This window comes from Carcharodon carcharias, chromosome 9 (genome assembly GCF_017639515.1).
Source record: "Carcharodon carcharias isolate sCarCar2 chromosome 9, sCarCar2.pri, whole genome shotgun sequence".
Lineage (NCBI taxonomy): Eukaryota > Metazoa > Chordata > Chondrichthyes > Lamniformes > Lamnidae > Carcharodon > Carcharodon carcharias.
In genome coordinates, this window is record NC_054475.1 from 30,858,296 (window position 1) to 30,884,609 (window position 26,314).

At 44.3% G+C, this 26,314-nt stretch overlaps 1 protein-coding gene across 6 annotated transcripts in view; it reads left to right on the forward strand.

The window, feature by feature from the left end:
- LOC121281836 (chemokine-like protein TAFA-5) overlaps window positions 1-26,314 on the forward strand; it is a 352,162-nt gene that overhangs the window by 74,210 nt on the left and 251,638 nt on the right. For 4 of the 6 annotated variants that reach the window (XM_041194877.1, XM_041194880.1, XM_041194881.1 and 1 more), the window contains exons 2-3: window positions 9,301-9,348; window positions 17,279-17,428. In XM_041194877.1, coding sequence (XP_041050811.1) covers window positions 9,301-9,348; window positions 17,279-17,428 — 198 coding nt within the window. The remainder of the gene's footprint in view (window positions 1-9,300; window positions 9,349-17,278; window positions 17,429-26,314) is intronic. The other 2 variants (XM_041194879.1, XM_041194878.1) reach the window with 1 other exon arrangement.

The window sequence follows — 26,314 nt, forward strand, 5'->3', positions numbered from 1 at the left end:
ACTTGTCGGGTGCGTGTGGCTTGTGGGCCTGGGAGCATGTGCATGGGAGTGCTCAGTGAAAGCTCCCTGAAGGCAAAGAGCTGCCTCTGGGAGCTGAAGATTTTTAACATTAAAAATAAAGATCTCAAAAATAAGGAAAACATGTTAAAAATGAGTTTTAAAAAGTTTTATTGTATTTTTAGTCACTGTTTGAAACTTCATCCCGCCCGTGGATGAGGTATTGCAAAAATGCAAAGGTCGCTTGGCCTATTCGCCCGCCTGCCAACCATAAAGTTGGACGGGAAGGGAAAATTTCACTTTAATAATTGATTGACAGCCCTCTTAATTGTCGGCTGGCATGTTGCCAACTCCCGCATGTGCCTATTGACCGAAATATCGCATGAGTGTGCGACGATGTCAGGATGCTCACCTGATGTCATCGTGCCCACCCGCATGCCGAACTGAATATCCTGCCCCTGGAGTAGAATGAGTTAATACTTCATGTAGAATTTATAAAAATTAACCTTTCGTACAAAAGCATTTGACTGTTGTTTTGTCAAAGTAGTATTTGGAATGTTTTGCTGGAGTAAATTTTGGCTTATTCACGACTATGTTAGACTAGAAACCTGGTAACACAAGATAAGACAAGGGGTGTGAGAGGTGGCAAAGAGGTAGAGCTGGGTTTTTACAGAGTACATGAGAAAGCTGACTCCTTGTCTGTGACAATGGGTGTAGAAAGAAGAGGAGGAACAAATATAGATCCTTGAGGAACAGATAACAGAAGTGACTCCCCGGCAAGAGATTCTCAGGCCACAGATTAGATAGATAATACTGAGCTGGACAATGCAGGAAAGGTGTTGAAGAATAATGGTATACATTAGTTGACTGTGTTGAATGCTTCAGGGAGGTTGAAGAGGAAGAAGAGTTGCATCATTATGATAATTAGAGAACGTTGCTTGTGAATTAGGTTGACATTTTTCTGGTGATGTGGCAGAGGCAGAGACCTGAATGAAGAGATTTATACTTGGAGTTGTGAGAAACATGTGGGTTTAGGATGCAAGCCTACATTCTAAAACTTTAGAGAATAAAAGGACACTGGAGTTGGGGCAATAGATTTCATTGACAGAGGAGCAGAGAGTACATTTTTGAGGAGGGGTTAATATAGGAGTACAACTATTATTAAATGTACTCCTGGAGGTTTCATCACGTGACACATACTGCAGCCATTAGTTCTTATGATATATTGCCTCCCTACGCCAATTGGAAAGCAAAAAGATTCATTATCCATTTGGATAGATGCTTGACTGTCAGCAAAACAGCCTTTATTCCCATTTTCAATAATTTTAGATTTGGAAAAGAGAAATGTTCAAAGAAAATGAAAAAGAAAACATTCTTTTTTAACTTCCCCATGACATTTCTCCAGTATTGCACACAGCAGCGTCCTGGAGATTGATCTTCAATTCCTGGAGACTCCAGGCCAATCCTAGAGGGTTGGCAACCCGAGGGCAAAGAGAGGACAATGTTAGTTGAGGTGATGGAACCATTTAGTATAAAAAATGCATGGGAAAGAGTGCACATTTTTCTGCATTAATTGTTTAATTTTAAATGTTCTCTGCAGTTATTTTTAATGAAATCTTTGAAGCTCAATTGATTGAAGAGTTACTTTTACCTGAGAGGAACAGTTATTTATTTTTAACTACCCAGTTTGCCAGGCATAGTAATTAAGATGATTTATGACAAAAATCTGGGTACATTTTTGTTTTGGAGATTTAATAGCTGATACACAATTCTTTTTGGCAGAATAGAGACTCCCTAAGGGTGATTGCAGGTCAAGAAATTGGATATTTACTGCTAGGTCATGTGATTTGGAGTAGGCCATATTTTCTGGGTTGGTAAAAACGGTGCCATTATTATGGCTATACTCCTTGAGGTTCCAAAAAAAATTTAAATCGGGTTCTTGTCAAATCTTACGGTTTCCCGAATGTCTTCATACCAACAGCATTTCTCACCCATTAAAGATAAGGCCAGGTTGCCTGGCCTGTAGGAATAGACTTCTTAAAAGTACCACCATTTAAATTTTGCTTGTTTTATTGCTTTATTAACATTTTTATTATTGCATGCATTTTTCTAGCTGTTTAGGCATTTTGTTTTATATTGGAGTACTGTAAATTCATTTCTTATAACTATCTTCTTACTGCAATTTTCTTCCTGCAAAATTGGACACTTTTTATTCGTTCACAGGATGTGGGCTTTGCTGGCAGGGCCAGCATTTATTGTCCATCTATTGTCCTTGAGAAGGTGGTGGTGAGCTGCCTTCTTGAACCACTGCAGTCCCTGTGGTGTAGGTACAACCACAGTGCTGTTAGGGAGGGAGTTCCAGGACTTTGACCCAACGACAGTGAAGGAACGGCGATATATTTCCAAGTCGGGATGGTGAGTGACTTGGAGGGGAACTTCCAGATGGTGGTGTTCCCATCTAACTACTGCCCTTGTCCTTCTGGATGGGAGTGGTCACGGATTTGGAAAGTGCTGTCGAAGGAGTCTTGGTGAATTCTTGCAATACATCTTATAGATGGTACACACTACTGCCACTGTGCGTCAGTGGTGGAGGGAGTGAATGTTTGTGGATGTGGTGCCAATCAATTGGGCTGCTTTGTCCTGGATGGTGTCAAGCTTCTTGAGTGTTGTGGTAGCTGCACTCATCCAGGCAAGTGGGGAGTATTCCTGACTTGTGCCTTGTAGATGGTGGACAGGCTTTGGAGAGTCAGGAGATGAGTTACTCGTCACATGATTCCTAGCCTCTGACCTGCTCTTGTAGCCACAGTATTTATATGGCTAGCCCAGTTCAATTTCTGGTCAATGATAACCCCCAGGGTATTGATAGTGGGGGATTCAATGATGGTAATGCCATTGAACATCAAGGGGCGATGGTTGGATTCTCCTTGTTGGAGATGGTCATTGCCTGGCATTTGTGTGGCACAAATGTTACTTGCCACTTATCAGCCCAATCCTGGATATTGTCCAGGTCTTTCTGCATTTGGACATGGCCTGCTTCAGTATCTGTGGAGTCGTGAATGGTGCTGAACATTGTGCAGTCATCAGCGAACATCTCATTCTGACCTTATGAAGCAGCTGAAGTTGGTTGGGCTGAGGACACTACCCTGAGAAACTCCTACAGTGATGTCCTGGAGCCAAGATGACTGACCTCCAATAACCACAACCATCTTCCTTTGTGCTAGGTATGACACCAACCAGCAGAGAGTTTTCCCCCTGATTCCCAATGACTGCAGTTTTGTTAGGTCTCCTTGATGCCATGCTCGGTCAAATGCTGCCTTGATGCCAAGGGCAGTCACTCTCACCTCACCTTGGAAGTTCAGCTCTTTTATCCATGTTTAAACGAAGGCTACAGTGAGGTCAGGAGCTAAGTGGCCCTTGTGGAACCCAAACTGGGTGTCAGCAAGCAGGTTATTGCTAAGCAAGTGACACTTGATAGCATTGTCGATGACTCATTCCATTACTTTATTGATGATCAAGGGTAGGCTGATGGGGAGGCAATTGGCCAGGTTGGATTTGACCTGCTTTTTGTGTACAGGACACACCAGGGTAATTTTCCACATAGCTGAGTAGATGCCAGTGTTGAAGCTGTACTGGAACAGCTTGGCTAGGGGCATGGCAAGTTCTGGAGCACAAGTCATCAGTACTATTGCCGGAATGAGGACATGACGACAGGCACAACTGTGCTTTAGGAATTATGCACATCGCCATCCTTTCCACAGAAACTGTATTTACTAATAGTCTTTTCTGAGCATCTTAGAAGAGGCTTGTCTTTAGAGGTTTCTACCTCAAAAATGAGGTGACCACATATGTATGTCACCTGTTGACGGCTGATCTGCAGTCAACTTGTATTACAAAAATAACCGTTCTCATGGTTATGTATCAAGCTTTTACGGCACAGGATTCTTCCAGACTACCATTAGTGATATGCTGGATCAGGGAGGTGACAGTGGGCTTGTTCAAGGGCAATGTGTTTGTCACTTTTCCTGTGTGAGCCAGGCATCATTGCTGAGACTCCTCCGCTGCCTCAGACGAATATTGGGCATCTTCTTAAGGCAGAGTGCCAAACATGGAAGTAGGCCAATAGGCAGGATCGCCAGCATGTTTACCCTCTTGAGTCAGCTGTGAGTCTGTTGGCTAGGTCATGTGAGCTGAGTGGATGATGACCAGATTCCCAAGACAGGCCCAAGTGACAGCTTGCTATCAGCAAGAGACCAACAGGCCGCCCATGCCTGTGATGCAAGGATGTCTGCGACTGATGCTTCAAGCTGACTAGGATTGGAGTCAATGCATGGGAATTCCCTGCTGCTGACTGGAGTACCTGGAGACAAGCAGTCAGGATGAATGTGGAAAAAGCAGAGGACAAAGAAATGACCAGATGGTGGAAAAGAGAGCTCACTGGAAACAAAAACATCAGTTGACCCTGGGACAGTGCTATTGATCTGTGCCAGCTGCGGAAGGGACTGCCACTCATGAATCGGCCTTTACAGCCACAACAGACAATGTTCAATACAGAATTGACATAGCCCTGGGAGCAAATCCATTGTCTCATGAGATGGAGGGATATAATCAGGAATTAGCTCATCAGGGCAAAGGAGACCCTGAGCTAAGCATTGGCTTAGTAGGCAAGCAGGGGTCGGGAATGTGTGGCAAAGGCAACTGAACAGATGGTCTTAAATTTGATCATAATGTAGCCCACAAACTACTTGTACATAGTTATGGCTGAGGATGGAGGGAGTAGGGATAAAAGAAACTGGGGCTTATCTTCCTCTTCAAGGTGATCCTAATGTAATGGAAGGCTTTGACAGAGGAGAGTGAGACTTGATGTGGTCCAGTCATTTTGGGTGCTGGATAGCTAAATCAGTTGTGAACAAGATATGGTCAAATTTGCACCCCTTGAACAATGAGGGGTGGAAGTTGGCGACCACAGTGGAAGGCATGACTAAGGTTGAAGGCTGTAAAGATTTTGCTAAGGACATGGATGCCAAAAGTGGAGTGGGGAATTCATTGAGAAAATTGCTCAGTAAAAGTATCATGGTGGTTGAGGATCAAAGGCTAGATAGTTGGAAATGTAAAAGTGCAAGTGTAAGTGACCTGCAGGAGATTTTTTCCAGGGGAAAATGCAGAAGGAAGAGCGCTTAAATGAAGTAGGGGATGGCGGATGGAATGCAATTGTCAGAAATGGTCTTCTCAGTGATTATGGCTATAAAAGTAAAGAGGAAAATGTTGAGCCTGAGTGATGGCCATCAATGTGGGTTGAAGAGTTGCTCTGGAGGGAGCCAATAAGGAAAGACAAAAAGCCAGTGAACTTGGAAGACAGAAGATGAGCTGAGTAGAAAATGAAATTGAAATCACTAAGAATGAGGAGCCACTCAGGGCAGAGTCTGAGTGTGAAAAGGAGGGAAGATATGTTGGAGAAAGACAGGGTGAGGTTTGGGGAGCAGTAGTCAATGAGAATTATTTTTTAAAGGGATTGAACAGTGTGTAGTGTTTGCAAGAGGAAAAGGTGCCAAAGAAGTAAAGGAAGAGATGGTATTGTGACTCATGGAATGTGGGTCACACCACCACCATGACAATTTGGGAGCAACATCGATGGAGTTGGTGTAAAGGATTAAAGGCAGGAAGGCTTTTTCAATAAGAGAAAAGTTATGAGCCAAGTTTCAGTCAAAGCTAGAATACCAATGCAATCATTAACAATCTGGTCATGGCAAGTCAAGAACCTTGTCCTTGTGAACAGCCAATGTATAAGGAAATGCAAAGGAGGAGAGGACCAGTGATGGATGACGTGGACAGGACAGGGAGGAGGTTGGTGAGATTATCTCTCTCTAGATGCACTGTACAGGAAAATGGAATAATTCCAGTTGCTGCTTAGTGACAAATCCCTCAACAAGCTATTTGGAGAATGCCAAGAGAGGCACAGAAAGTACCCAGGCTTATTCAGAAGGGTTCCTGGGCTGGGACAGTGGAAAGAAAGCCTGAAGGCTGAGGAACAGTGATAGATTAAGTAGGTATGGGGTGGGAGGTTGGGAGAGATGCGGGGGTGGCAGGTAGAATGCTGGTTGTGCAAAGAAGTGGAAATGGAAGGTGAAATGCCTGGATAACAGGAAGAGGATGAAAGAAGGGTCTGAGAGAAGATGGGATGGGAAAAAAGTAGTGGGTTTGGCTCTGGAGCAGCAGTCAAAATGTGCACACAAATGGGCAAATGAAATTTGGACTATATAGGCATTGCAAAAATGAGAAGGGATACAACTGTAAATTAAGAGTGGAGAGGATATGAAACAATTCAAAGTTAAAATTTGAGGCCCTGGAGTGGGATGAAATCAATTTGTAGACAGAATGAAGTCAACCTGGTGTGTCTAAGAATGTTCATGACCTTCAGATTGACTAGATGTTATGGAGAAGCAGTGAATCTGGGTGCTGCTTCAGGGACAGAGAATCAGCAGAGGCGCAGATGGTGATACTTTGAATGTTTGAATTTCAGTGTATTGTTCCTCTGGAATTCAGATTTTTATTTTGCTGTAATCTTTTAAAATACAGTTATTGTCCGGATCCTTTGAACAGAAAACCTAATACATTCTGAAATATCTTTGATTGAGCATTTTCTCCATGGGAAGACCTCTGTGATGTAGCTTCCAAAGTCTTCCTCATTATCATTTATTTTCACTTTTGGGTTAATTAGATGACTTGAGCCTGTATAAGTTTATTCTCCATAAAGAGTAGCATTGACTACTAGCATGAAACTTTATTTATTGAACATAACAGTTGCATTTTAAAGCATCCAGTTTCAGTGAAATATCCAATATTTTGAGCAACATGTGCATGCATTTTCTGAGCAGCAAGTGTGCAGCCCACCATACTTGTATAGATGTCAGCAGGAATTGTAGTATAAGGCCTGGTATACACGGTTAATGTGGGACAGAATACAGTATTACTCGTACAGTGATATAAGAAAACACATGACCCAGACTGAGGGTCGTTGTGGTGTTGAGCAAAGGCATGTTAAGATCTAGACATGAAGTGCAGATGTTTTGGAGAAAGCTGCATGCCTGTTCCCTTTACTGTAAATATGCATATAGTTGCAAGTAGTTAATAAAGACTTGCTGTTAACATACAGAAGACTACGAAGACTTCCTTAACGGACATGTTCTGTAGCCAACCCCATTACAACAGAAATGTTTGGGGCCCACTCCTGTGTCCTAACTCATACCAAGTCACATTTCTCCTTCATCCCTGTGCTCGCTGACCTATATGTGCTACCAGTTAAGCAGTGCCTCAATTTTTTTAAAGGTCTAATGCATGTTTTCCCTTTTAATATGTAAATAATGAGCCTAACACCTATTGGATCCCACCTTTAGCTAACTGATTTACCTTGAACACAGCTGTGTTCAGGAAAATCAGGTCCACAAGTGGCCTAACCAGCAGTCTTTGAAAGATAAATCATTTGTTTAAAAAAATGCTTACTTCCAGGCAGACCTGGGAGTGCCAGCTCTTCTCCTGACTCAACTTTAAAAGCATGGGCCACTGATAGCCACCACAACCCCACCCTTCTGATTACTTACTCTCCTCTTCGAAGACTTATCTGAGGGGCAGAAATTATAGTTGTGAGCTGCCTGGGAATGCTCAGCAAGTATTTGTAGCTCACCAAGCTGATGTAAAAGGCTGCCATTTCCCACCCTCCATAAACTTGAGGTCATCCAAAACTCTGCTGCCTGTATCCTAACTCATACCTAGTCACATTTCTCCTTCACCCCTGTGCTCACTGACCTATATGAGCTCCCAGTTAAGCAGTGCCTCAATTTTTTTAAAGGTCTAATGCATGTTTTCCCTGGCCTTTCCCCTCCCTATCTTTGTAATCTCCTCCAACCCTACAATCCTCCAAAATATCTGCACTCCTCCAATTCTGGCCTCTTGTGCAGCCCCAATTTTAATTGTTTGAACTGGTAGCCGTGCCTTCAGCTGCCAAGGCTCAGAGCACTGGAATTCCTTCCTTAAACCTCGCTTTCCTCCTTTAAGATGCCCCTTCAAACCTATCACCTATCTGCCCTAATGTTTTTGTGGCTGAATACAATTTTGTTAATGTTCCTGTGAAGTGCCTTAGAGCAAAAGCAAGAAGTGCTGGAAAGGCTCAGCAGGTCTGGCAGCATCTCTGGAGAGAGAGAGACAGAGTTAACATTTCAGGTTGTGACCTTTGGAAAAAGGTAGACAGGGTTTTCTTTTAAGTAGGTGAAATGAGGGAGGGTGGAAAAAAACAAAAGGGAAGCTCTGCGAAAGTCTGGAAGATAAGAGACACTAAATGACAAAAGATTTGGTGGGGCAGAGCCAAAGGGATAGTCGGGGGATAAGTACATAAACAAATGGGGAGGAGTGAATGGCAGAATAATGAAAAGCTGCTGCCTGAAAGGAAAAACAAGATTGAGACAGAAATAAAAACAGAAAATGCTGGAAAAACGCAGCGGGTCTGGCAGCATCTGTGGAGGGAGAAACTGCGTTAACGTTTTGAGTTCGCATTGAGTGGAAGTAACAATTCATTTGCACTTCTTTCAGTTTATTCTACTGCATTCCCTGCTCACATTGTGCTCTGCTCTACACTGGAGAGACTAAACGCAGACCGGGTGAGCGTTTTGCAGAACACCTTCACTCAATCCGCAAGCGTAACCCCGACCTACCTTTTGCTTGCCATTTCAATTCACCACCTTGCTCTCACGCTCTCATTTCTGTCCTCAGCCTGCTACAATGTTCCAGTCAACCCAACTCAATCTGGACAAACAGCGCTTCATCTTCAATTAGGCACCTTACAGCCTTCTGGACTCAACATTGAATTCAATAACTTCAGACTATGAACTCTGTTCTTCATTTTGATATTTTTTTTCTCCAACCCCACCCCCCACATTATCAGCCTGTAACTTGATTCTATATTTTGCTTTCAGAGAGTGCTGACCCTTGTTCTGCTATTAATACATTCTGCTTTCTGACCTTTATGCCGCTATAAGCACCTGCTTCAGCCTTTAACACTATCATTCCCACTTCCTTTGCCTTATGTCCATGACATCTTTGTCAAGTCTCTCCTGAGCTCCCACTATCCCTAAGCTTCGATTTTGCTCCACCTGCTCCAATCCCTGTCTTCAACGGTATAAAATCCATCACATTTCTTCCTCTTTTCAGCTCTGCAGAAGAGTCATACAGACTCGAAATGTTAACTCTGTTTCTCTCTCCACACATGCTGCCAGGTCTGCTGAGTTTTTCCAACATTTTCTGTTTTTATTTCAGATTTCCAGCAGCTGCAATATTTTCTATTTAAGATTGAGAAAGACACAGGTAAGAAATGGAAACAAATTGATGTGGTGGAGTGGGGTGGGTGGTGGGTGGTAGTGGGAAGTGTTGCAGAAATTACTGCCTGAAATAGTTGAGCTCAATGTTGAGTCCTGTAAAATGCCTAATTGAAAGATGAGGTGCTGTCTCTCGAGCTTGCGTTGAGCTTTACTGGGATGCTGAAGTAGGCCAAAGACAGAGATAGCAAGGTGGAGAATTAAAATGGCAGCCCTTTGGAAGCTCAGGAGATTTCCCTAAGTGCCTTGAAATGCTTTAGAAGGTGCTAAATAAATGCAAGTTGGCAAAAGGAAAGTCAAATTGAAACTCAAAAGTGTTGATTAATAAGCTGACCTCGCTGAAATGAAAGTTTCAGATTAAATGGGTTATTGGGGGAGGGACAACAGTCTTTGAAGAAATACCCCATATGTAACTGATATGGACATCAAAGTAAGTCACAGGCAAAACTGTGATGTTGGTACATAATATGAGGAAGAAGACAAAACAAAGGGAAAGAGTAAAATCAGGAATTAATTTTCCAGTTCCCAGATATTGAGAAATAAATTTGATATATTGTTTTTAGACAAAAAATTTGTTTGCCAAATAACAGCTGCCGGTGCTCACTCAATTTAACTAGAAAAAGACATAATCCTAATTGGATCAGACAACACTATTTTCTGATGCATCCCCTCTCACTCAACTCTATCTTTACGCTGTTGCATCTTTCCCTGAGGCTGCTACTCCAAATCCTCATCTGCTATTGTCACCTTCCCTGAGGACAATGCTACCAAATTTGAGATTGTTGCTTCCCTGTTCAGGCCAGTGCTATTTTTAAGATTACAGTTAACCGTGGCTAACCTGCATACAAATATAATTGTTATAAAAAATATCCAGAATAATTGAAATAGCAATATATCCATCAAGTATGATGAATAACATTTTAGGGATCCGAATGAAAGGAAATATATTGTGTAAAAACATATTCACTCTGAATGGTAACGATCTTCACTTCTTGATGACTGTCATTGTACTGTGCTGTTCATTGAACAATATTAAAAAAGAGAAATATAATGTGGGTCAGAAATGGTGACATTTAATTTAATATACTTTTATATATTTTTTTGCCTTGCATGACCATTGCCTGTTTTGTGACTGTTGATTGTTTCTGTCAGTTATCTTCTTCCTCATTGGCTAATGCTCTTTAGGATATATTTTGTATTCCACATGGGTGAATGGGTGCTGGGAAATGGGGCAGAGATCAATCTACCAGATGACCACCTCCTGTGCAATGTGCCTTCTTTCAGTTGACCTTTCAGGTCTGTTTGGCTGGCACACAAGATATATTCAACTTCAGTGAAATACTGAAATGGCACTATAAGGAGTGCAGTGGAAATTTCTGATCTTTGCGCAAAAAAAATCTTGATGCGCTCAGTGCACCCATACGGAACGAATGATGAGGTTGTTCAAAAGATGAGGATGCTTCTGAGCAGATAAGAAGTGACTGCCGAAAGGGAGTTCGCTAATGTTTTCACAAAAAGTGGGTTTTTACAGTGGTTTCCTGAGAGTTGGATTTTAAACATTTTTTTGCTCAGACTTTTGGGGCAGAATTTTCCGGCTGATGTGCGGGTGGCGGAGCCTGCGCATCAGCGCTTAAAATGTCGTGCAAGCATGCTGACATCAGTGCGCGGCATCGCGATATTTCGGTTGGCAGGCGCGCTCAGCCATTGAGCCCCTTAACTTGCCAATTGTTGAGGATTTTGAGGGGCCCGTGCGAACTTCGGGTCTGCGCATGTGCTCAACGGGCAGACGGGTTGGAGATCTTTTAAGAAAACTTATGCAATGTCGGGATATGTGGACTCAGAGAGGTTGTCCATGTTTTACACAATTGCTGAAAGTGTTTAGAAGTTGCCTGTGTGATTGTTAGTAGTTCTCATCAATTTCCAAGAGCTTCTAGTGTACTTTGAAACCAGTCCGCAGGCAGTAATCTTTCTCGGGCCTGCAGCTTTCCGGAGGCCTCCAAATACCCTGGGGGTATTGGCTCTGACATCTCCACTGGAGGCAGCTCCCCTGAGGAGGAAGGGAGAGATAGAATAAGGAGGGGGCTAGGACAGGACAATCAGCCTCCAAGGGAGCCACCTTTGGGAGGCCAGGCGCAGGCACAAGGGGCACAGGACCAAGAGGTTGACCAAGGTGCAAGGGGCCACAGAAGACGCCACTATCCTGCTGCCAGGGTATACAGGCGGTGAAGCAGCCAACTCAATATAACTGAGGTGCAGTGCCGAAGGAGGCTGTGACTCTCAAGGGAGACAGTCAACTATATCTGTCAGATGATTGGCCCTGAGATCTCCCCTGTGTGAGTGGACACCCCATGCCAGTGGCTCTGAAGCTCACTGTTGCCCTCCACTTCTATGCCTTTGGCTCCTTCCAGGGCTCGGTGGGTGATCTTTGCGCTGTCTGCCAATCAGCTGTCCACACTTGTGTCAAGCAGGTTACAGATGCTCTGTTCAGACAGGCATTGACCTTCATCCACTTCCGCTGTGACCAGGCAAGTCAGGCACAGCGAGCCAGAGGCTTCGCGGCCATTGCTGGCTTCCCCCGCGTCCAGGGTGCACTAGATTGTACACATGTGGCCATCAAAGCACCAGCAGGTGAGCCCGGTGCCTTCGTCAACAGGAAGGGCGTCCACTCCATGAATGTGCAGTTAGTGTGTGTTCACAGGATGCTGATTTTATAAGTCTGGGCAAGGTACCCAGGCAGCTCCCCCGACACCTACATCCTCAGACACTCCCAGGTGCCGGGGCTCTTCAGTGCTCCAGCCTGGCTTGATGGATGGCTGCTGGGTGACAAGGGCTATCCACTCAGAAGGTGGCTCATGACGCCTCTCTGCCATCCAAGAACAGAAGCTGAGCAGCGGTACAATAGGAGCCAGGGTACCACAAGGGCTGTGGTGGAGAGAGCCATCGGTCTTCTCAAGATGCGCTTCTCAGGGGGCGCACTCCAGTATCCCCCAGATCACGTCTCTCTGATAGTGGTAGTTTGCTGTGCGCTGCACAATCTTGCACTGGAAAGGGGGGATGCAAGTGATGATGAAGACCTTGATGCCCTGGATGAGGCTGCACATGATGAATCCAGCAGTGGCTCCGAGGATGAGGAAGCACAGGGAGATGATGAGGGGCAGAACGATGACCCGCATTTACACCAAGGAGGCAGGGACACTTGGGGCAATTTAATCCAAAGAACCTTCAGCTAGCTCCACACACATGGATCAGCAGGAGCAGCATTGACTGGTGCTTCCACAGGTGGCACGTAGGTGCCACATCTTCCACCTGTTCAGCTGCAAATAAGGGCTTAGTACAGAAACATCAATATCCACTCAAACACTCTTGATAAATCTGTGAAAAGGAAAAATGCACCACAAACAAAAGACCCTCAGCCATGGTTACCAAGGTGGACTTTATTATCACCAAAAGAAAAGCACACAACATTTTTTTGCGATAACAAAAATATGGGTCCCTATTCCAAGGCCAACACAAAATCACCAGTGACATACCTGTGGAGAGCCTAAGGTGCCTTATGCTTACGTTTGCGGGTGTTACGTCTCGGTGCCGCCCCATCGCTCGGAGTAGCTTGTGAGACAGCCTGCTGACTCTGCTGTCCTACTGGCCTCGATGACCTTGGCAGGCATCCTCTGGCCCATGGCTCCTGTGATGGCCCCGCCTGGGAGGGACTGGCCAGTTCCAGAACTGGCACCTCCCCAGTTGTTGCAGCCTCAACGGAAGAAACATTGACTGGCAGAGGGGCGGAGGAGCTGCTGTACTCATCCGGAGAGCCCTGAGAGGAGCTCGCAGTAACGACAAGCCGAGTGCCGATGCTTGGTGCCCACAACATCTCCCACAATGGGAATGACCACTCATGGCTAGTACCGCTGTGAGGGCTTGCAGGTCAGAGCGTATTTGCCCACCCAGCGTGTGACAGATACCCTATGGGGTAATGACAGCAAGACATGGTGGTGGGGGTGGGGGGGTGGGGGTGGTCAAACGCTAATGCAGCCTTCTGGGTCAAATGGCCAAGACAGACATGGTACCCGTCCAGAGCGCAGCAAATCATCGAATCTTTTCCTGCACTGGGTGCCAGTGCGCCGCACGTCATCATGGGCACTGGCATCATCACCCACCTCCTCGCATGCCTGGCTAGTGACATGGAGGGCCCTCTTCCTCCCATCCTCAGGATACAGAATATGCCGACAGATGCCCACTTCTTGCAGGAGGACAGCAAGACATGCATCGGAAAATCGGGGGGCACAGTGGCCTCCCCGCTGGCCTCTCCTGCAGCCTGCCCCCCTCCTCCTGCTCATACTGCTCTCCACTCGCACCTCCCTCCCTCTCTCCACGAGCGGCCATGGTGCACTGCCTCAAGCAGGCTGCCTGGCCACTCTTTATACAGGCTGCCAGCTCCCCATTGGAACCAGCAGTCTGAGGCCGCCCGCCCCCGCCACTATTTTCCCGTTCTCCACGGGAGCCGCTTACCCGTGGGTCGGGCTTTAATTGGCCCTCCCATGGAAAATGGCACGAGGCCCATTTCTCCAGTGGCAATCGGCCACCCGCTCACCGCTGAGTCGGTCGGGCCCGCCCAACCAGCAAACAGAAAATTCTGGCCTTGTTGGCAGAACTTGATTGCTGCAATTAAAGGTCAGAATATAGAAATGCTGTTGGATATTCTCGTCTTGAGTTATTTTGAGGAGGAAGAGGTAAATGAAAGGAATGATGCCATGTAGCTTTGATTGCACCACAGGCAGTCTAACTTCAGCCAAGCAGCTATATATAAAGACTCAAGTATACCTACTTGTCCGAGAAAAATTCCCTTCATCTAGGAAGTTGTGATGATGTTGTAGCATCATCAGGAAGCTAATCTGCCGATGGACTTTGGTCAGCTTCCTTAAGGTGATTAAACATTTTCCTCATGCATTTGTCATTTGAGTGTTGGACACAACATGAACTTATTGGGCCATCACCTCTGAATTTAAGTGTACACTTTTCATGTGGGGAAGATGTGCCAAATAGGACAATCTTCTTTCCCCACACTTTCGGCAGAACAGGAAAAGATGATGTTCTCAGTCCTTCAGTTATTTGCATCTTTGTCCAACAAAATATTCTGGCCAAAGTTTTCCTTACTAGATAGCAAGAAATACAGCTGCATTAACTAGTAGCCTTTTAAGAACTGCAGCTAAGACTGTGTTCCCCCATCTTCCTCTTAATAGTGTTTCCTAACCAGCAGACCTGATTTGGGATGAGTAAGTCCTCATCCCATCATGTATATTTAGTTAGACTAGTCTCAAGACATCCTTGTTGCATGGCTTTCCACTTTCCCAACAGCAGTTTAAACCTAATGCCAAGTCGAAGGATGTTTTTGTGTGAAGCAGAGTGATGTCAACAGGCAGAGTAAGCAGCCAATCACATAGAAATATTCACACACAGCAAACTGGGAAATTAAAACCACTGAATCCCTTCATTTTCAGTTTTAGTTTTCAGCAAGTGAAATAAATTATGATTGGATTAAGATAGAAGCTAAAATAAATATATAAAAAATTATTAAAAATATGTGGACTTTTTATCATTATGGAGGAATTTGACATTTCACAAATATAAAAATAGTTTTTTTTTTCAGGGCCAGTGAGTGTGTTTAACAGTAATTATGAACTTAGTATGTCATTAAAACTCACTTTTAACTCATTCAACAAGTTGTAACTTTTTCAAGGGTTTTACAAATCTTTTTTTGACAAATCTTGATTGCAATGGAGATAACAACCATTGCACTGCACCCCATGGAGGAGCGTCGACTCACTGACAGCAGCTTCTAATTTTCAGTGTTATTCTGTGCATGTGAGGACTCCTGATGTTGCTGTCAGTTTCACTGGAGTAATGACAGTGATTACTGGCAATTTCACCATCCATTACCAAAGCAAAATCAAGATCTATGAATCCTCTTGAGTCACAATTAAAAATTCTATGGAAAATCCATGAGTACAATATCTTTACACATTTAAACAGTATTTCAAAGCATTTCAAGAAATGATACATACAGGCTAATGTTATGATCCTCATGGGGAAACTATAAACCAAATAACCAAATTAACCGACTGATCCCCAAAAGAAGAAACTTATCCAACAAGATTTCACTTTTTGTCATTTTTACTTGAATGCAAGTCAGAATCAACATAAATTAAACGTAAATTGACAGGCAAATCATGATCAGAACATATAACACATGGAGCAGAATTTTCAGGTTGGTGTGCAGGCATGTGCCCAATCCGCTCGAGCATCAAATAATGCGCGATGATGTTGGGCGAGCATTCCAATGACATCCTGCGTTGCGCAATATTTTGGTCGGCGGGTGAGCACAAAAGTCGGAAGCGCGCTTGATGACAATTAAGAGGGCAATTTAGCCCATTAAAGTTGTAATTGCCCCCAATTTTTCATGGTCCATCCAACCTCACGGTTGGGTGGACGGATGAATCGGCCAGGCGGCCGTTGCATTTTTCATGAAACCTCATCCAAGGGCGGGATGAGGTTTCTGTTGTTAAATAAAATAATATAAAAATCTATGGACAGCATTTTTATAATGTATACATTATTTCTATTGGGGAGAAAGCGGGAGCAGGCTATTGAGTTGGATGATCAGCCATGATCATAATGAATGGTGGAGCAGGCTCGAAGGGCTGAATGGTCTACTCCTGCTCCTAGTTTCTATGTAAGTACAACTTTAATGGGCTTAATTGCCCTCTTCATTGTCGGCAGGCGTGCTTCTGACTTTTATGTGTGTCCGCTGACTGAAATATCGCGCGAGCATGGGATGACGTTGGGACGCTTGCCTGACATCATCACCTGCTATTTTAATGCTCGGCGGGTCGGGGGCATGCCCTCACACTGACCTGAACATTCTGCCCTTTATTTAATACTTTTGAAGTCTTCAGCTCTGATGCAGCTCTCTGCCTTCAGGGAGCTTTCATTCCTCACTCACCTGCACTTATTTCAGTGCCCGCTTCCACCCCGGCATCACTGAACGTTTTAGCAAGCACTTCATGCTGCCTGGCCATTAATCGGCCAGACAGTGTGAAATTGTGGTCAGGGGGCCAATCATGGACAGCGGTCTACTCTCCGGCTGCTCCTGGCCCCGGCAATCATACCCACCTGCTGACCTGAACATTCTGCCCCGTGGGATAGCAGATACAACAGAGACTATCTCACTGAGTTAGTAGGTAGACCACTCTGCCTGTGGGTCTCCATTTCAGCTACACAAGTCTTCCAAGCCAACTTCCAGTCCCTTTCCTGCCAGTAGTTGGCCAATTTCCCATAGGCAACAGCTTCCACGTAAACAATTTTACACACATGAAGTCTTTCCTGTACGGTGCACTTCATTCCAGAAATTCTCAACTCCTTTCCAGCTTTTGTGCTTCTGCTTCTGCTTCTCTTTCCATCTACATCTGTGTGCTGATCACCTTCTGCCTCCAGCTCTCCTTGCAGTACCCCTTTGTGCCTGGTTACATGGCTTCTGTTCTTAACTAATTGTTGATACTGCTTCCAGGTCAAGGTCACCAGGTCACATGGACCTGTGCTACTTATTATCCAAGAAAATTACAATTGATCCCTTTAACAATTGATGCAAATTCTTAAAGGCCCTTACAAACATTTTCAAAATCAATTGCAGATTCCCCAAACATTTTAAAGTACTCTCAAATTTTCCTTACTCTTACTGTTTTGGGTCAAAGGACATCACACTAACTACAATTGGATTCTCAAAGAGAAAATTCGACCTGCAATTCTAATGTTGACCGAATCTGATTTGTCTGCCTCTAGCATGACAAATTTGTCAGTTTAAGTCAGGGAGGAACTGAGGGTTAAAATACCTAACATTGATTCCTATGTTGTGTGTTTTGTTGTAGGTCAGCTGGCTGTGGGTACATGTGAAATAGTTACCTTGGACAGAGATAGTAGTCAACCACGGAGAACAATAGCCAGACAAACAGCACGATGTGCCTGTAGGAGAGGACAGATTGCTGGCACAACGAGAGCCAAGCCAGCCTGCGTGGATGGTAAGTGACAGCGAACTGCAAAAATAGGCAAAATATAGGTTTGGCTGTTTATCATTTTCTTTATACATAAGATACCAATCGCTGAATAATATTCTTTTTTTAATTCAGTAGTGGTTATTAAATACTTTGTGTTGAAATGTCTGGGTCTGAGAAAGCATGCCTCAAGCCTACAGGGCAGGAGCTGAAAATTGCAGGAGGATAGTGCCTCTTTGTTTTGTATCTTGTCCGCCTTCACACCCTGACAAGGCAGCCTGGTTTATTAAAGACTAGTATTAAGCATTCGAAATTTTTTGTAATATTAGCATAATTTTTTTAGCATTTTGTTTTAGTATTAAACTCATTGCAATAATGCTGCAACCAAACTCCCTTTTATGTCTTCTGGTTCTCAGAAGTTCAAAATAATCAGACATTTAGGCTCAAAATACTGGCGCTTCATTGACTGTATTTCTTGTGGTTCTCCATACGGCGGGTGGACTGATAACTCTTAATGCTCGGCACCTGACTGCAGTGCGGCAGTAAATGTGGCACCCCGGATGTACATTCCCTTAACAGTTAGTTCCTAGCTCTTTGCGAATAACGAACACCGCCCAAAATTTGCACGGAACATTAACTAAGGGGCATCAAACAACTCTTAGCTCCTTATCTGGTGCCATCCATGGAGGTGGGACAGGCACCTGAAGCGCAGTGAGTGAGCTATTAGAGGCTGACACATAGAATATTTTGAGACAACCACAAAGTTCAAGGACGAGTTGCTAACTCCTATTTTGTGTCAATTCTGTTTCGTTGTAATTTCAGCATTTTTTGGCGAGGAAGTTGAGTTTTTGGAAGTACAGTAATGAGTGAAAGAACAGCAGATTAGCACAGGCACTGTGTGAAAGATTTCTCCCAGCTCCCAGTAGTCTGTGACTAAACAAACAGCATTCTTTGCAAAAAGGTTGTGATTCTGAAAATGGCCCATTTTCTGCAGCTGAACCAGAATAAACTTTTCACAACAGTGTTGTGTAACTCTCGGCCTCTGTATCCCTGTCACTTCCAACTAAGGAATTAACATCATATAAATATACCGAACGTGGAAATAGTTTCACAGTGTGAGCTAACTGTCAGAAATGGCAGCAAATCCACACCATAGGTTTACTAATATGTTTAAGTTTCTTGTGTAATCTTTAATGTTAGTATTGAGATGCTGTTAATTGTGTTATTATTAATGTACTAATGTAGTATTCTTAGTTTGTGATTTCTGACTTCCTGATTTGAATGAGAACAGGTAACTCATTGGGCAGAATACTTCAGCCTGACACGCTGATGTGTAAAATGATGCACGATAATGTTGGGCAAGTGTCCCGACGTCATCGTGCAGTTCCGGGATATTTTGGTTGGCGATCATGCGCCGGAGTCGGCTGCGCGCCCGCCGATATGTAAACAGCCTATTAAGGCCATTAAGAAATTGTTAACGCTGGTACGGTTGGCGGGCAGGCGAAACGGCCAAGCAGCCTTCGCATTTTTTTTGGGAATGTCATCCACGAGCGGGGTGAGGTTTCCTAAAGCTTTTATTAAATAAATTAAAAAATGTTCATAAAAATAAAAACATGTTCCACCCCATTTAGATTTAGGATTTAGATTTGGAGATCGAAGCACTCTTTCGTGCACATGTGTGATAGAGCGCTGACCCCAGCTCTCCCTCCTCCCCCTCCCGCACAGGTAGCGCTGAGCGCTAACGGTTGATTCTTATGCTGGGCGGGGCTTAATTGGCCCCCCCTCTGTGTAAAATGGCGGCGTGGAGCCGATCGCGGGTGGCAATTGGCTCTGTGACCGCCCCCGTCCGCTCCCACCGAGCCCGCCCGACCCGGAAAAAATTCAGGCCACTAACTCCATAGCGCATAATAGGTTAGGAATTTGTGTCTGATGGTGGCGAGAGATGGAAGCATTGCATCAGCCACCCGTTATACTTCCCCGCTGAGTATTTAGTTTCAATGATATCCAGCTCCCCCTACTCCTCTCCCACCTCCAGCTCTCCCACCCCTCTCCCACCTCCAGCTGCCCCCCACTCCTGTCCCATCTCCAGCTGCTGACTGTAACCACCTGTCCGTCTTTAATAATTCCAGTTTGCCATGTGTTTGGAATGGCTCCAGCTACCTGTGCGCCTGTCATAATTCCAGCTTCCTATTCGTCTCTATCATCTTTGCTCCATGAATGCTGGGAGCATCTCCCTGCTCCCACAGGGAAGGGCTTGAAGGCAGGGCTGAGAGGAATCTCACAGAAACTGGAGATGGGTCAGTGTGTCAATGCTTTCTGCTTCCCAGTGGCAGACCTGTAGCTGTTAGTGGTGATCTCTGAGGGTTATTTTATTTTTATTTCCAAAGCTATAGGCCTCTTAACTGACTGCCCCTGGGAAGTTTCCCCAGACAGGCACGCTGACAGTGAGTGTGGATTGTGGACCCAGAAACGGCCCTGATCCTCAAATAAAAGTGCACATGATTCTGTCTGCCGCTCATAATTCCAGCTCCCTATTTGATTCTGTTGTCTCCCATGCCCTGTGTACCTCCAATGGCTCCAGTCTTCAACACATGAACTTGATTTCTTTACTGAACTGGACCAGCTATATAAATAACAAGAGCAGGTCATATTGTGCAAGTTCTGCGGTGAGTAGCTCTCCTCCTGACTCCCCAAAGCCTGTCCACCATCTACAAGGCACAAGGTCAGGAATGTGGTGGAATACTCTCCACTTGCCTGGATGAGTGCAGCTCCAACAACACTCGGGAAGCTCAACACCATCCAAGACAAAGCAGCCGCTTGATTAGCACCCCATCCACCATCTTCAACATCCACTCCCTCCACCATCAACACACAGTGGCAACAGTGTGTACCATCTACAAGATGCACTGCAAAAAATCACCAAGGCTCTTTTGACATCACTTTCCAAATGCACACGTCTATCACCTAGGAGGACAAGGGTAGCAGATGCATCGGAACACCCCTCCAAGCCACACACCATCCTGACTTCAAACTATATTGCCTTCCTTCACTGTCACTGGATCAAAATCCTGGAACTCCCTCCCTAACAGCATTATGGGTGTAACTCTTTTGAGTCAACCAAATAAACTAAATTATCAAAATTAGGGACATAGTAAAAGGCTGGCGCTTAAAGGGAAACTGCAAAATCAAAGACAAAAATTAAAAGGAAACTTGCAAACTTTCAATCAAGATATGATTAACAGCGTCAATAAAACACCCCAGTCCCCACGGTGCCCACCGAACATGGAAGGCCTTGACAGTGCCAGCGGACACCGCGTGCTCCCCCTCCAGGGACACCTGGCCACGAACATAGCCGCGGAAGAGGGGCAGACAGTCGGGTCATACAACTCCCTCGATCGCCCGCTGCCTGGACCTGTTAATGGCCAACTTGGCCAGAGCCAGGAGCCGGTTCACGAGGAGGTCCCCATCCCTCTCAGACTCCTCTGCACCGGGTGCCTGTAGATCAGGAGCGTGGGACTGAAGTGCAAACAAAACAACAGGAGGAGGTTTTTTAAATAACTGAAAAGGGAGTGCAGCCTACAACACTTTACATAGACATGGTCCACGGACTCCACAAGGCCACAAAAGATGCAGGCATCTTGGGAGTCTGTGAACTGACACAAACTATGGTTGTATGGGACTGCTGCATACAATACCCTCCACCCCATGTCCTCGAGGGAAAATGGGAGGATGCCCCCATAAAGAGACCCCCACTGGGGACCTCCACCATTGGACAGCAACACAGCATGCCAGGGCATGTCTGGGCGGTGGGCGAGGGCAAGGAAGTGAAGGATGTGCATGCAGTCCATACAGGAAACCCTCCGTGCTGTGCTAAAGGGCATGGAGGGCATTTCTGTGAGGCGACTCAGGTTGTGGGGCACCGGCTCCCGAGGGAAGGTCCAGGGCTTGCGGCCAATGTGGAATTCTATCCAAACAGGCTCGCGCCACCTCAAGGCCCAATATGACATCAGGGCTGAGCACGACCATCCTAAGGTCTTGAATGGCATTGGCCGTGAGCTGTATGTCCACCGACACGTGATTCACAAACTCCCATGGAGTCATCCAGCCCACTCCTCCACCATCCAGCATGTCCCTCATCCTGGTCACCCCGGCAGCCACAGCTTTCTTCTCCGCCAGCAGAGGTGCTGATTCCTGAGCAGTGGCTCTCTGACGATAGGTGCTACCTCTGATGGTGGAGAGCTGCATTGTGAGATGACCATGTTCCAGACTTTGATCAGGTCCTGATAAAAGACGGGCAATGCCTGCAAAGAGCCACGAAGGCCCCTCAGGTCTGCAAACAGGGCACTGTGGGTGTACCTTTACCACATGACCTGCAGCAGTTCAACAAGACAGCTCACCACTGCCCTCTCAAGCGCAATTAGGGCTAGGTAAAAAAGGTTGGCCTAGCCAGCAACGCCCACATCCTGTGAAAGAATTTAAAAAACACTTCCTTATTCAATCGACCCTTAGGGCAGAATTTTATGAGTCGGTGAGTGGGGACGGGGTCCGCTCACCGATGCATAAAATGTTGCACAGTGATGTCGGGGGAACTCCTAATGTCACCGCACCCCATTTAAATTTTCGAGAAGGCGGGAGCGCAGCGAAATCAGCTGCGCGCCTGCCGACCTGTCCATGGCCAATTGAGGTCATTGATGGGGTCAATTAAGTAATTAAGGAACCTACCCGTCCAACCTTAAAGTTGGCGGGCAGGCCAGGAGCCCCGGCGGGAACTAGCAAAAACATGAAACCTCATCCACGGGCAGGATGAGGTTTCATGTAGGCTTTAAAAAATTTTAATAAAGGTTTTGTAAAAATTATGGACATGTCCCAACTCGTGACATGTAAGGGAAATTTTATTTTTCTATTTTTATTTCTTTTACACTTACAGCCGATCTCCCTGAGGCTGCACTCAGCCTCGATTTTCACTTCTGTGCGGATGTCACACTGGGTGGGCCTTAATTGGCCCGCTCACGTAAAATGGCGGTGCGCCTCCGATCGGGGGTGCCTATCAGAAGTGCGCCTGTACGTGCCCGCCCTTCAGCTCCCCCCAATGGGGATTGTGGTCTGGGGGGGGTGGAATTCAGCCCTTAACTTTTTGGATGCTTCAGACATTCTCTGCCTTCCTTTCAGTTGTTCACATTCATTTGTTCACTGGAGTAAGTTGAATCTACATGTGTTTCATTGGTGGCTTCTTATCAGAAGGCTTTTTAGCAGCTTCTACAGATTTCTAGTGACTGTTGGTGTAGAGCTTTTCTGAGTAGATGCTGAAATGAGACCTAGCCCTTTTTTACTGCTGACATGGCAGTAATGGCCTTTGGAGCACAATACCAAACTGCATGACCAAATTCTCCAATCATCAGACTGGGTGAAATCAATCTTTCAATTCTGGACAGAAATGGCTTCTGAAGCAGCAAGCTGATTGATAGCCTTCCTTTCAACGGATTCCTTTTTAACATCTGTGATATTATGCGTACAAATCATGGGAATGATAAAGTGATCCAGGTGGATGAGGTCCATAGATGATCTTTAGCACCAAGTTTTTCATGTTGCCAGCTTCAAATGCATTTTCGAGGGTGAAATCTTTCAAAAAAGGCAGAGGCCAAAGCATAACTACCATTTTTGTTGTTGTAAAGCTTATCCACATGTTTGTGAGAATAAGTAGTACGGTTTACCTGTACAGATTTGTGCCAGCTCAACAGGACTGTTATATTAGAATCATAGAACCATAGAAAAGTTACAGCACAGAATGAGGCCATACAGCCTATCTTGTCCATGCCAGCCCGAGGACACCCAGGTGCCCTTTCTAATCCCACCTTCCTGCACCTGGCCCATAGCCCTGCAGCTTACAGCACTTAAGGTGCAGATCCGAGTACTTTTTAAAAGAGTTTAGAGTTTCTGCCTCTACCACCAACTTGGGCAGCGAATTCCAGACGCCCACTACCCTCTGTGTAAAAAAGTTCTTCCTCATGTCCTCGCTACATCTTCTGCCACTTATCTTGAATCTATGTCCCCTGGTTCTCGAATTCTCCACAAAGGGAAACAATTTTATCCTGTCCACTCTATCTTTTCCCCTCAATTTTGTACACCTCAGTCAAGTCACCTCTCAGCCTTCTTTGTTCTAAGGAAAATAACCCCAACCTATCCAATCTCTCCTCATAGTTACACTTTTCTAACCCTGGCAACATTCTTGTAAACCTCCTCTGCACTCTCTCCAGAGCTATTACGTCTTTCCTGTAGCGTGGTGACCAGAACTGCACATAATACTCCAGTTGTGGCCTCGCCAGTGTTTTATACAATTCCAACATTATATCCTTACTTTTATATTCTTTACCTCTGCCAATGAAGAAGGGCATTCCATGTGTCTTCTTTACAACCTTGTCTACTTGAATGATGCCTTCAGGGACCTGTGTACTTGTATGCCAAGATCTCTCACTTCATCTACCCCTCTTAGTATATTTCCATTTATTGTGTAATCCCTGTAACTGTTTGACCTCCCTAAATATATGACCTCACACTTCTCTATGTTAAAATCCATCTGCCACTTTACCATCAACTCCACCAACCCATCTATATCGTTTTGGAGATTATGGCTATCCTCTACACTATCCATTAATCAGCCAATCTTCATGTCATCTGCAAATTTCCCAATCGTACCCCCCCCCCCCCACCACCTTCACATCCAAATCGTTAATATATAACACAAACAGCAAGGGTCCCAACACCGAGCCCTGTGGAACACCACTTGAGACAACTTTCCATTCGCAAGGGCATCCATCGACCATTACCCTTTGTTTCCTGTTACGAAGCCAACCTTTTATCCAGTTTGCCACATTACCTGAGTCCCATGGGCTTTTACTTTCCTGACCAATCTGCCATGTGGGACCTTGTCAAATGCCTTGCTAAAATCCATGTACAATTCTCTATTCTTTATATATCCCAAAACTCACCAGCTGAACTATGCCATCTTTGGTCAGACAGATATTCCATGACTTTATATTTCTAAGGATATTTTTTCTATCATTTATATGTTTCTTGTCAACACAGATATTCACAAATTGATCCAGGGTCTGGTCTTCGAACAATAGACATATGTTTTGTGGATTAATCTATTTTACATTAATTTCCTGTTCTACTTCCCATTGCCATAAAAAATCTTTTACATTTTTATTTACATCTTTGAATTATAGTTTGTATATTGTAGTTATCAGAATGCTTTTTGCAATATGAAGATAGTTTTGTTCTGCCACAGTTTAAACTAAAGGATTGTTTACATCTCTACAATGCCTACCCTCAACAATTGCTGCATTCTAAGTAAAAGTAAAGCTATATTGGAATAACTATTTAGAGCCCTGATTTCAAAACAGCAATCCTACACTGCTGTTAAGAAGTGATCTAAAACAAGAAAACAGAATTGTCTTTAATAAGTTAGTTAATGAAATGAGGTGCTTTTAATTAAAAAAAAACTGAGGACATTAAATTTTGCACAAACAGCACTGAGCTCAAAGAGAGCCTGCCTAAAAGAATTAGGGTTGCGAAGTTGTAGGATAAGATTTCTGAATTCAGCTGTAAGTAATTTAAACATTACTTACTTTCATATTACATACATGGAATTAATTCCCAATATGAGCTCAGTAAGATGCAGAAGAAGCAGTTTAAAAGAACAAGCCTCTATAATAAAGGCATCAGTTCTAGCAGTTTGATGTTTTCACAGTGAAGAGAAACTTTTGCCCTCATTGGACCACTATTTTAGTTTAAAAATTGTTTTGTTCTGCTCAGGAACAGAGGGGACAGAAAAAATAATGTCCATCATACAGTTAGGTACTGAATAATTGGATAGGTATGGGTATCAGAAAATTTGTGCGCATTAGCTTTCTTGTTACTGTAGATCAAGACAGAACAGATCATCAGCAAATCTGGCCACAGTACACTCTGTCCCTGTATCCCAATCACTAATATAGATTATAAATAGTTGAGGCCCCAGCACTGATCTCTGTGGCACCCTATTAGTTACAATTTACCAATCTGAAAATGACCTATTTATCTTGACTCTCCATTTCCTGCTGGTTATCCAATCCTCTATCCATGCTGAGATATTAACCCCAATACCATGAGCTGTTATTTTGTTTAGTAACCTTTTATCATGCACCTTATCAAATGCCTTTTGGAAATACAAATGCATTACATTTACTGGTATCACTTTACCTACCCTGTTTGTTACATCCTCAAAGAACTCCAATAAATTTGTCAAACACAATTTTCCTTTCATAAAACTATGTTAACTCTGCTTGATTATATTATGATTTTCAAAATGTCCTCTATAACTACATTATTAGTGGATTCCAGTATTTCCCCAATGACAAATGTTAGCAGAAATGGACTTTAGTTTCCTGCTTTCTGTCTCCCTCCTTCCTTGAATAGGAGTGTTACATTTGCAGTTTTTCTACCTGCTGGGACCTTTCCCAAATCTAGGGAATTTTGGAAAATTAGAACCAATACGTACAACATCTCTGCAGTCATTTTTTTTAAGACATTATGATGTAGGATATCAGGTTCAAGGTATTTGTCAGCCTTTAGTCCCATTAGTTTTCCTAGTACTTTTTCTCTTGTGATGGTGATCATTTTAAGTTTCTCCCTCCCTTTTGTCCCTTAATTTCCGCTATTCTTAGGATGCTTTTTGTGACTTCTACCCTGAAGGCAAATACAAAATACTTGTTCAAAGTCTCTTCCCTTTTCCTGTTTCCTATTATTAACTCCCTAGCCGAATCCTCTAAGGGAAAAACATTTATTTTAGCTATGTTCTTCCTTTTTATATACTTGTAGAAGCTCTTACTACCTGTTTTTCTATTTCTTACTTGTTTACTCTAATTTCTCTGT